Source organism: Monodelphis domestica, chromosome 1 (genome assembly GCF_027887165.1).
Source record: "Monodelphis domestica isolate mMonDom1 chromosome 1, mMonDom1.pri, whole genome shotgun sequence".
NCBI classification, from domain to species: domain Eukaryota; kingdom Metazoa; phylum Chordata; class Mammalia; order Didelphimorphia; family Didelphidae; genus Monodelphis; species Monodelphis domestica.
In genome coordinates, this window is record NC_077227.1 from 600,036,251 (window position 1) to 600,048,375 (window position 12,125).

Sequence of the window (12,125 nt, forward strand, 5' to 3'; positions counted from 1 at the left end):
AGAGTGTGCCAGTCCTTTTTGAGGTGCCAATCTGCTTCCTCTGGAGAGAATGATTCCTAACCCGTCCCTGAAAGGAAGATAAACATAGGAGCAGAAGCCAGGGAGTTGTCTTCATTAGTGGAAATTTATTGATTAGGCCAGTTCTCTCCATGACACTGATGGCAAATTAACCAGATATGAACAGAAAAAGCCCAGGAGAGATAGCTAGTATCAGCTCTGTGGACTTCTGTCTCTGCTTGGAATCCTTGCTTGGTTGAGAAGATGCTGGGAGTCAACCAGACCCTGGTGCTGCACTTCACTGGGGAAGGCACTCAGCAGATCACCTTCCTCTTCTTTATAATATGTACTCCTTAGTGCCTTTTTGTCAAGGAAGAAAGGGAAAGAAAGGCCGTGGGGCTGAGCAGTGACAACTGGCTAAGTAACCACCTGGGGTTACACCACCTTGTTGACAATGGTGCCCAGTCCTTCGATCTCACACTGGACTTCATCTCCTTTCTGTAACAGAGAACAGTCACTTCATTGCTGGCTACCTTTCTCTTCTGGAACATCCCCCGATGACTTTCCAGGGCTCACGAGCCCCATTGATACAGATGTGAGGGATCCCCCTTGAGGCGTGAGCCGGAAACAAGGCAGCTCCTCTATTCCCACTCCCCAGTTAACATACCTTGAGAAACATGGGGGGTTTCTTAAAGACACCCACACCCGGAGGGGTCCCAGTCAGGAAGACATCACCGGGATACAGAGTGACAAATCTGCAGGAGAACACAAGGAAGGGGCTAGACTCCTCTGGGCCCTGGGATGAGGGTGAGTAGGGCCAGGTTCGGTGGCACAGTCTGGCACTGACAGGGAACAGAGCAGCCGGAGTCCCGCCATCTCCCCCTCCTACAACCGGGGGAGGTGAAACACAGCACTACTTACTGTGAGACCCACGCTATCAGGTCCTCTGTCTTAAACACCATCTGGCTGGTACTGCTGTTCTGTACCACCTCCCCATTCACTCGGCAACAGATCTTCAAGTTGTGCGGATCTGAAATGACATGACATCTTGGAAGCTTGGGGTCCTTTCTTCCTGGCTAGGAAGAGTTATCTCCATTTCACAGATGAGGAAATAGAGGCATATGAAATTTAAGTCATTTATCCAGGGTAACACAGTCCTCAACATCTGCTAAACAGTCTCTATGTGCAGAACGATGCATTATGTTCTAATGAGTTTAAAAAAAAAAAAAGAGAAGCATTATACCTTGCCTTCAGGATTAGAAACAGAGACAGACCACATATACATAGGATAATGTCTTAGGAATGCTTACAGATCTTTGATTTCTGAGAGGATCACAAATCCACAATTTAGTGGTTTTATGACAGCCTAATTAAAACGCTGCTATTCCCCCCCCCCAAATGAATGCATCTAATGAAATGCAAATTAAAAATAACATCCCATTTATTTGATGACTGTTTCACATAAGTGAATTTTCTAGGTAGCTGACATTTACTCCTGTAAGTGTTTTTCCTTAACCTTTGTAATGGACATCTTTGTAAAACTTTTTCTCTAAGTTCATTCTAATGAACATATTTTCAACATGTTGACTCAGTTTTGTGCTATAAAATACTGAAGCCCTTAGTATTGCTGATAGGCAGAAAACTCTTTACTCCTAAAGTAAATAGACCCTTATAGGATGTGGGGTTTGGGTTTTAAAAGATTACTCTAAGACAAAAATGAACAATATGGAAACAGGCTTTGAGTGATGACACGTGTAAAACCCAGTGGAATGGCTTGTTGGCTCTGGGAGCAGGGAGGGCAGAGGGGAGGGAGACAATGAGAATCAGTAACCTTGGAAAACTTACATGTAAATGTGTCACTGGAATAAAATAAAGAAAATTAAAAAAAAAAGTAAATAGGCCCAGACAACTGTGTTTTAGAACTCTTTTCCTACTTTCAGGAGGTCCTGGGATACCAACGCTTCTCATCCATGCCTGCCTCCTGACCCACAAAAACCCACATGCAGGCCCAAGAGTGGGCTCAGACCTTTCTTAGTAAGAGCACAGGCTTCCCAGCAGCCACTCTCCTGGCTATTCAGAGGCTGTGTCCAGGGGGCCTCCCTCATTCCCAGCAGGGTTCTAGAAAGCCAAACGCATCTCTCCCTCCAAGAAGCGGGGCATGACTGTAAATCAATACAGAACATCTGTAGTCACATTGGATTATAATCCAAGGCCCCTCGATTCAGAGGTGACCGCTGGGGCCAAGAATGTGTGGTATCGACTGAGAGGAGCCCTCCCCATTCCGACCGGCCAGCTGTGCCAGACCCCCAAAGACCCCGGATTCCAACACCCAGACTCTGCGTTCTGCCTTACCATCCAGTAGTCCCGTATTCCTTCAGACTAGAGCAAAGGAGAAAGGAGGAGAAAGGGGAGGCCCATGGTCCGAGATCCAGGGTCCTACCTGCCACACAATCTTTGGTCACCAAGGCAGGACCCAGAGGGCAGAAGGTGTCGAAGGTTTTCCCAAGCAGCCACTGCCTCCCATTGCGCTTCATCTGCCAGTCACGAGCGCTCACATCATGGGCCACAGTGAAGCCGGCCACATGAGCCATGGCGTCTGTGGCCTATGGGGGTGGGAAGGGAGATAGTTCAGGCAGGCTGCACCGGGATGAGGACGGGGACTGACATGGCCTAGGGAACGCCTCCTCTTCTTGGCAACTTTTAGCCTTAGAGCCGCCTGGCGCAATGAGACGAGGGTCAGAAAAAGCTGGCATCCGGCAGAGGCAGGCCCTCAAGCCAGGCTGTCCCCTCCACCCTGTGCCGCCATGCTGCTTCCTCCTGGGCAGCTGGGGATTGGCTAAGTGGCGGTGCTGGCTCCCCTTACTACGGGAGCTCCAGCCCCCCATGGCAACACACAAGCAGGGGGTCTGCAGGGACACCTGCTTCTGACATTCGGCTAGACCGGAACTGCCTTAGCTGGAGCCTCAGCAAGTCCCTGACGAAAGGGAACAAAGCCAAGGCAGAGAGAACATTTAGCTGTTCCTGCGGGCAACATCGTAATGTCATGAACAGCTGCTATTGTCTTTGTTGAAGAGAACGAGTAGGATGAACAATATATAACATATATAATATATTATAAAAATATAATTGTATATTATAAAATATTATAATTATATATAACATATTAGATAACATATATTATAAAAATATGATCATTATGTATATCATTAATACTAATAATAACGAAGTAACCGGACCCATTGTTCTATTCCTATCTCAGGGCTCGGGAGGTCCCGCTTTCATATGACCCCATCCCTATTACCTTAATATCTTTGCCTTTCTTTCCAATGACAAAGGCCAGTTCCACTTCCCAGTCCACCTCCTGTAAGGCAGGAAAGCAGCATTTGGAGTAGTGACACTTTCAGGGCTCCATTTCTATTCTATGAAGCCCTCAGCAAATGATTTGGGGCAAGGGTCTAAGCGGGCAGTATTCAAAGTAAATAAGTAATTGCCACAAACGCCTCCTGCTCTTTGGAATGGTGCTGTGAGGCTAAAAGCCTCTTCCTATTCCCTGACGCCCTCGGGAGACTTGGGGTGGGAGGCCAAGAGGCTGTCGCTAGGACAGCGCTTCTGATGGTGAGCTGGCCACGTCCACAACCATCCATCCACCAGGACTCAGAGGCAGAAGGCAAGTCCCAAGGAGGGACTCTACAACATGTTTTAAGCCTCAGTAGCATCAGTGGGACAAACCATTAGCCTCCCACTGTGACTACCATGAAGGACAACACATTCAGATGGTTAAGTTCTAATATGCTTACTAAAAGTCATGTCTCGGGTCCCCCTTTAAATGTCAGAAAGAATCTAGTAGAATATAATAATAAATCTCATTCAGAAATGAACAATCTTTTTTTTTTTTAACCCTTATCTTCTGTCTTGGAATCAATCAGTTCTAAGGCAGAAGAGCAGCAAGGGCTAGGCCATTGAGGTTAAGTGACGTGCTCAGGGTCACATAGCTATGGTACCTCTGGGGCAAGATTTGAAATAAATGAATAATCTTAAACTTCAGGTTATGTTTATAGCTTAATAATCACTGTTCTCAGTCCAGAAAGCCCTTGAAATCTAGGCTGTGTGCAAGTTGAAAAGGTTAAGGAGAAAAGCAAAGGAAAGGATGGAATTAAATTCTTGGGCAGGAGATGGAGCAAAGAGCAAGAATTTCTCTTAGGAGTGGAATTACATGATGTGGGTGGGGAAAAAGCAAGAAATCAGGGCAAAAGGGGTATAACACTTACTTTGCTGTTAGAAGGCAGGACAATCTCATCATAGGGTCCCACGATAGAGCTGCCAAACTTGCTGAAAATGATGGGCTCTTTGGGCACTGGCACATTCTGTTCCCTGCAGTGATCCACATAGTTCATGCCCACACACACCACTTTGTCTGGGAAGGTGATGGGGGACAGAAAAGTAACCTCTGACCGTTTCAGAACTGGCTGTTTAGACTCCAAAGCTCTGTAGAAAACAAAGGAGAAAGGTTGAAGGAAGACAGTGAGGGAGTCAGGACTCTGCAGTTTATTTCCAGATGCAGTTTCCCTTTGAACAATTAAATCATTTGATTTTAAAATACATTTTATATTACATCAATCAACATGAGACAGGAAAGTCTATTATGCCCCCTTCTATTAGATTTCACTTGGAGCCTTATGGTCCAAAGGACCTTTCCATACTGAGTTTCAGGAAGTTCTCTGGGAAAAGGCTGATTTGGTTTTGTCTTAGGAGGAAGTTGAAAGAGTCTCTACTGTAAAAAAATCATGGTAAAATAACAATTTCCAAGGGAAACATATCCAAATGCCTAAATATTGCCCCTAAATTCTGCCTTTGCTTGTGAAGTCCTCATAGTTTTACGCCTGCTGTAAAGAACAAGGACTAAGTCATTGTAGTTCAACTAATAAGAATCTGAAAGGAGTTTCAGGAATTTTAGAGGGGAGAGAGTGGAACTGGACACACATGACAGAGGGACTAGGATCAGGCAGGAGGGTTCCAAATGCAGGCATGTTATTTCTTTGCTCTCTTGTCATCCTCCTCCCACACTTTAACCCAAGTTCTGTCCACAGCCTTCTCCATCTGTATTTTAGCCCTGATGACATGAATTACTTGTATGGCTTCAATCCCATCTTTCCCCTAAATTCTCTATTTTTGTTGATCTCATTACTACCTCCCAGGTGCAAATGTCAATCATCTTTGATTTCTCTTCTGTACCCCACACACCTAATCAGTTTCCGAATCATGTGAACCCCTGAAACACCTCTTGCCTTGGTACTTTCCTTTCATTACCATTTCAATCATACTAAGTCAGGATCTCATTTTTTCTCTCTTGAGTATGTGTAACATTCTATTTAGCCTCCCTGACATCAAGTTGTCCTTCCTTGAATCTATCCTTCACATTGCTTCCAAAGTGATCTTTTTAACTGACTAGTTATCATACCTCTAGTTTAAAAAACAAACAAACAAAAAATCCCCCAACATTGTGGTTTCCCAATACCAAATGAAAATATAAAATCTTTAGCTTCCTCACCTGGCTTCAAGCAATATTTCCAGCCTTGTCTCATGCTCAACTGCTCTCTGTTCTTCATTCTCTTCTGCTCTCTTCTGTCTCTTTTCCCTTGCTTTTGATATTTCCCAAACTTGTAATGGGCTCAAACTCACAGCCTGCAACTTCATCTCAAGAAGTTTATCCTTTTCTTCAAGTCCAAACTCAGGGGTGACCTCCTCAGGAAAGCTTTTTTCCCCTTCCCCTTATGCCAAGGCTGAAAGCATCTGTCTAACCTCAAATTTCTTACAGCATATTGTTAGCCCCACTTATCATTCTGTGATGTGGAGCTAACACAATACTCTGAACATAACTGGCCCTTTAATAAATATTTCTCAACAGCAACCAGTCAGTAACAAATAAATTCCTTTTTCTTAATTCTCATCATGGGGGAGTTAGAATACTCTTCGTTCCTCATTGCCCCTTCTACCCTCTCCATCAGCCACCATCACTAAGTAACTTTTCTTCCTTTGAGGTTCTCAAAACATACTTATTGCCCAATCAAGATTCTAGTGGCTGCTTTCTGTCAACCCCCAGGACATTTTCCTCCTTTCCTTGATGACTTCAGATCCTGTCCTCACACAAAAACACCCCAACATACATATTGCCAACTCTTTTGAATACCCCCATCCTCTTAGTTCCTCAATTTATTCATTTCTCATGACCTGCTTTTATCCCTCTACCTACCCTTGATCTTACCATGACCCACCACTACCACGTTCACTCTGAAATTCCTTTATCTGATCACCACCTGTTGTCATTCCACCTCTCCCTCTGCCTTGTGACCTCAACACCTGTTCATCCTTACTACCACCTCTAATCCCTCCTTCATCCCTTAGTTCCCTCTCTGACCATTATTCTGCGCTAGCAATATTCTCCTCACTGACCCCTGGGTAAGCCAATGCAGTATGTTGTCCTCTTTTCCTAAGTCTCCTTCCCCTTGAACCTAAAGAAGATCTTATCCTACAAAACTTCATTCTAGAATTACTCCCACCCTCCATTATCTTTGCTCCTGACTCACATGCTGCTAATCAAAGTTAGAGGAAATGACAAAACCATGCTGACTGGATCCACTACAAGTTTATGTTACATAATCTCAACTGGGCCCTCACTGCTGCTAGGCAATCCTTTGACAATACCTTAATTAACCCATTATCCCATTTACCCCAGGGGCCCTTCTCAGTCTTTTTAACTCTCCTCAAACCTCCCAAGGGTCCCCTTCCTCCCTCCCACCTGCTCTGAAGAACCCTGCCTATCTCACTGAAAAAAGGAGGCCATTCACCATGAACTTCCACCCTCCTCCCATTCTCTTATCTCATAGTTGTCCAATGCCACTTTCTCCTTTTATTCCTTTCAAAAGAAAAGGCAGCCTTTCTCCTTAATAGGGCAAACCCCTCTATAAGCACAAGTGATTCTTTTCTACCCTCTCTAATCTTAACCAACTGTCCCCTCTACCATTCTCACTCTCTAAGTTTCAATCTCACTGAACATTGGCTGCTTCCCCACTACCTACAAACATTTCCCTTAAAAAACCTCTCACTTCATCCATCCATCCATGCTAGCTACCATCCTGTATGTCCTACATCTCTTCTCCCTTTTGTGGCTAAATTTCTTTAGAAAGCCATCTACAGCTGATGTATCTACTTCCTTTCCTCAGACTCTCTTTGGCCTCATTTCTGAGCTCATTATTCAACTGATATCAGTATCTATTTGATATTCTTTTCTGTCTAAGTTTTTGTGACACTGGGGTCTCCTGATTCTCTTGGTACCATTTGACTGCTCCTTCTCAATCTCCTTTTCTGGATCTTCATCCAGCTGATGCTCATTCACCATGAATATACTCCAACTCTCTCTCATAGGCCCTTTTCTCTTTTATCCCTATGCAGTTTCACTTGGTGATTTCATAAGCTTCCATGGAGTCAACCACCATCTTTATAAGATGGTTCTCAGATTCATCTGGCCCTGACCTCTCTGGGGACCTCCAGTCTCACAACTTTAACTGGCTACCTCAAACTGGATAACCTATTTATATCTTAAACTAAACATGTCCCAAACCGATCTTTCTCCCAAACCTTCTCTTCATCCTAACTTCCCTATAACTGTGGAGGGTACCAAGCATCTTTCCAGTCACCCAACCTTATAATTGGGTGTCACCCTCAACTTCTCATCCTGCACCCCTCTTCTTTGCCCCATAGTTCATTGGCTGCTACTCTCAATTGCTTCTACCTATCTCTCCTATATGCCTCTTTCTCTCCTTTGATACTGCCAACACCCTGGTCTAGGACCTCATACCCTTAGATCTGGACTAATGTGTCACCCTGATGGTTGGTCACCCTGTCTTAAGTCTCTCCCCACCCTGGCTCATCTCCCACTCATCTGTAAAATCAATCTTCCCCAAAGTCTCACCATGTCACCTCTCCCCTAATCCCCCAAGTCAGTAAATCTCAGGAGCTCATTATTACCTGTAAGATCAAATATAAACTCCTGTTTGGCATTTAAAGTCCTCCATAACTTGGTCTCTTCCTACCTTTCCAGTTTTTTTTACCCCTTAGTCCCTGCCACATCCTCTGTGATCGTTACCCTTGCCTTTTGGCAACACATCCTCAACACATCCATCTCCCAACTCCTGCTTCTTCACTGGACATTCCCTATTCAAAGCACTCTCTCACTCCTCATCTCTACCTTTTAGCTTCCCTGGCTTCCTTCAAGTTGAAGCTAAAGTCTCTTCTTCTATAAGAAGTCTCACCTAGTCCTTAATATCTGTGCCTTCCCTCTGAGATTATCTCCAATTTACCTTGAATATATCCAATTCTATCTGGTTATATTGTTTGCATATTGCTTCCCCTGTTAGACCACAGTGCCTTGAGATCTGGTAGTTTTGGGTTTTTTTTTTCCTTTGAACCTTGCTTAGCAAAATGCTTGGCACACAGTAGGTACTTAATACATGCTTACTGATTGAATGGATTTCTGGTCAAGAAAACAAGACATGAGAAAAGGTTGGATCTCTACTAGTTTAATACTGATTCTCCATGACAATCTTTGCTTTTTTGTTTAGAGCCTTATCATACTAGAAATTTTTATTTTTACCTTCTTGCCACAGAAAGGGCAGTTTCTCCCTGCTCCAGGAACTCCCTCATGGTCTTGGGCAAGCTGGGGTCAAAGGCATTGAGGTTAATCACTCCACCACCAACCTTCTCCTCCAGGCCCAGATGAGGCCCTGACAGGTTAGGGGTTTGGAATTGAACCAGTCTCATGCTTCTAGAGATCTGAGAGACCACCTTATGATTCTGCAGTAGATTTGAAAGTAGAGTTCTTGAAACAGGCACCAACATCAGAACCTAGAGGAAAAATAAAAGCCCAAAAAGAATATGAGAATAACAACAGGCCACTTAATGCTATGGAATAATCATTTATTAATTTCCAAACAATAGAAGACAGTCCATATCCTGAAAGGGTAGTAGGTAAAATAAGTCGTGTACACATGAAAAAATTAGAGAATAATGCATGACAACATATGACTGAGTGATATTTTGCGGGGCAAAATGGGAACTGAGAGTTGAAAAAGATGGCAGCAGGCTTCAGGGAAGAAAACCCCATACTTTCTTTATGAATGGAAATTAGTGAATCTATATGGGGCGATATGGCAAAGGCATGAAGGCAGAAATGAGTAAAGTGTATGAGACATGGAGAGTTAGGCTAACTGGAACAGGTGTCATCGTTTCACTATCTAGAAAACATTAGGGTTATCTGAAAACTTGGATTGTTTGTCATGTAGTACCTCTCCCAAACTATTTATGAAAATGTTCAAGACCAATTCTAGCACTTATCCTTGAACAATCCCAACACTTTTACTTCTCCATCCAAAAAGAATGATTCTTTTGTCAGGTCCCCATTCATGAAAAACATTCTCTCTTTTCCTCTCCAAATTCCATTTATTCAACTTTTAAAAATAACCGTCAGGTCAGAATCTGGTCAAGGATTCTGGGAAAGCTAAGTAAATTTCATTCCTTGATTTTCTGTGGCTCACATATTTATCTGTTCCCTTAAAGAACACTAGATTAGTCAAGCATGATTTTCCATTACAGATTTGTCTAAGCACAGTTAAAGACTAAAGAGGCCAAGGACAGTGGTTTGATCCCTGTGTAGGCAAGATCATTTTTCACAAAAGACTACTTCTTACCTACAGCCAGTTGTCCTACTGGTGAAAAAACATACCAGAAAAGAGTAGATGTTTCCACAATGGAAAAACAACTCAAAAATACAGAACTTTCTAAATAATGGCCTGCACTAACACAAGATATTTAATAATGCTGCATTGCACAAATGATTTGACCTCATAAAGTTCCCAAGAGAATGCAAAGATAAACATGACTGGGAAGTTGATTGCACGAGGGCTTCAGCCCAGCCTGCTTTAAATGCAAGGTCAGCAAGACACTCTAACCATCTTCCTTTTATGCCAAAAACTCCATGCAGAAATTCTAGGATAAAATAGAATCTGCTGAAACCCAAGGTCATAATAAAAATCCAAGCTTAAAAGCAAATAGCAACCTTTCTTGGATGCCTTTTGGAGGCCTACATTTCTTCTTGTCTCCTTCCTTTTACTTTCATCTTCCCCAGCCCTCCCCAGCCCTTCAGCCTCCTCCTGGACACACACCCTGACCATTTCTCTAAGGTCCCTTCCAACTTTCAGTCCTAGAAAATGGATATTTTTAGTTCTTCAAGGTTTGCTAAGTGCTTTAGATACTCTGTCTCAGAGTTTCACAACAACCCCGAGATTTCTGCAGTTTGTTTGTTTTAACTAGACCTATAATTTCATCAGACATGGAAAATTTCCTTTACCAATGAAGATCTGCACTTTTAACTTACAATTTTGTTGCTCAGTTATTTTCAATTGTGTCCAATTCTTCATAACCCCATTTGGGATTTTCTTGGCAAAGATACTAGAGTGGTTTGCCATTTCCTTCTTCAGTTCATTTTACAGGTGAGGAAACTAAGCCAACAGGATTAAGTGAATTGCCCAATGTCACATGGCTACTAAGTGTCTGAGATCAGATGTGAACTCAGGAAGATGAGTCTTCCTGACTTTTGGTTGGACACTCTATCCACGGGGTCACCTAACTGCCCTTGGTAATTTATAGTCTTAAAGAGTTACCCAGGTTTACCCAACTAGTGTGAGTCCATGAGAACTCAAATCTTCCTGGCTCCTGAAGCCCACTCTCCATCTATGACAGCACATTTCCCCTCTTATTTCTTATTTTTTACAAAGGAGGCTCAGAGAGGTTAAGTGATTTGCCCATAATCACACAGCTGGAATCAAGGATAAGACGAAACCCATATCTTCCGAGTCAAACCTTCCTCAGAGGATCCTTTTATGACCCACTTCCCCACATATGCCCCCACCTTCACAACCATTGCTGAGGAAGAGTAGAGAGTGCAGTACTGGTTTCCCCCCTTCTCTGGAGTGGGTTCCATTATACCCAGCAGTCCAACATTCCCTCTCAGGAAAAAGAAAGCAAAGAGGAAACTGAGGCACAGGTAGGGTAGTCAAGAGTCAAAATGCTGTCAATTCTATCCCTGTGGTGAGGGCAGGAGCAGAGATGGGGGAGGGGCAGAGGGCAGGGTCACGGGTTTTGCACGGGATTGAGGGGGCATGAGACCGGGGAGAAGCAGGGCATGGGGCAGAGGGCAGGAGCAGGGTAGGGTGAGGGGCATGGGATTAGGACAAGGAGCAGGGCACAGGGGGCCGAGAGCAGGAGAAGGGGAAGGGGCAGGGAAGGGGCAGGGAAGGTGCAGGCCACCCTCTCGTCTTCCCTCCTTCAGCCTCAGAGTGAGCTGCGGAAAAGAACTCCTTACCTGGCCTTCGGCGGCAGCTTCTGCCTTTTTCGCGTGCAGCAATGACGTATTAGGCCTGGCCAGGGAGGGAAAGGTCCAGGGGCACTTAGGGCAAAGGTTAGAAGGTTCTGGGAATGGGACCTTTCAGGAGTGATCGGTTTCCTTCAAAACTACAACTCCCGAGAAGCTTCGCGTTTCCTTCCGAAACTCCCGGTCAAGGCTAGCCAATTGGAGGCTGGGGAGGAGGGGGCGGAGGCCTTCCGGGGCGTCACCGTTGAGAAAGCGCCTAGTTAGTATCACAACTGAGGATACGGATGTGAACTTTGATTTTGGAGTTGTCACCTGTGCCGGATCGCCTGTTCTCTGACCGCGAAGGGCTGGAACTCACCCTTTTCATGAATTTAACTTAATTTAACTTTCTTTAGATCTAAAGGTTAAATTTTAGATTAAAAATGAGATTAAAATGTTAGTGATTCACTTGAAATTTTCAAAAGGTAGAGTTTTTTCCTTTTCTCATTTCTCAGCCAGCAGCTGTTAAACTCTCCTTGTGTACAGAGACAGCTAGATGGTGGAGATGAGGGAGAAGAGGCTAGGTATAAAACCAGTGAAGATACTTAAGAGTTGGAAGATGAAGAATCTTATGAAAGCAATAGCAAAGAGGTCAGTTAGGGGCTGGGCAGGAGTCCAGAGGCGCAAGGAAAGAGACACCAAAGGAATGTGGGGAAGCAGCAGA

The 12,125-nt window shown here is 44.1% G+C and overlaps 1 protein-coding gene across 2 annotated transcripts; it reads right to left on the reverse strand.

Moving 5' to 3' along the window:
• Positions 1-105: 105 nt before the first annotated feature.
• LOC100033195 (fumarylacetoacetate hydrolase domain-containing protein 2A) lies at positions 106-11,616 on the reverse strand. Of its 2 annotated transcripts, none has more exons than XM_001382027.5 (8): positions 11,414-11,616; positions 8,648-8,898; positions 4,266-4,482; positions 3,299-3,358; positions 2,438-2,600; positions 919-1,027; positions 665-752; positions 106-495 (listed from the first exon to the last, which is right to left on the reverse strand). In XM_001382027.5, the coding sequence occupies exons 2-8, from the start codon at positions 8,890-8,892 to the stop codon at positions 433-435; spliced, it is 945 nt and encodes a 314-aa protein (XP_001382064.2). In that variant the 5' UTR covers positions 8,893-8,898; positions 11,414-11,616; the 3' UTR covers positions 106-432. The 2 variants fall into 2 exon arrangements, with proteins under 2 accessions (XP_001382064.2, XP_056669720.1); XM_056813742.1 differs by lacking the exon at positions 11,414-11,616 and adding an exon at positions 10,427-10,559.
• Positions 11,617-12,125: the final 509 nt, after the last annotated feature.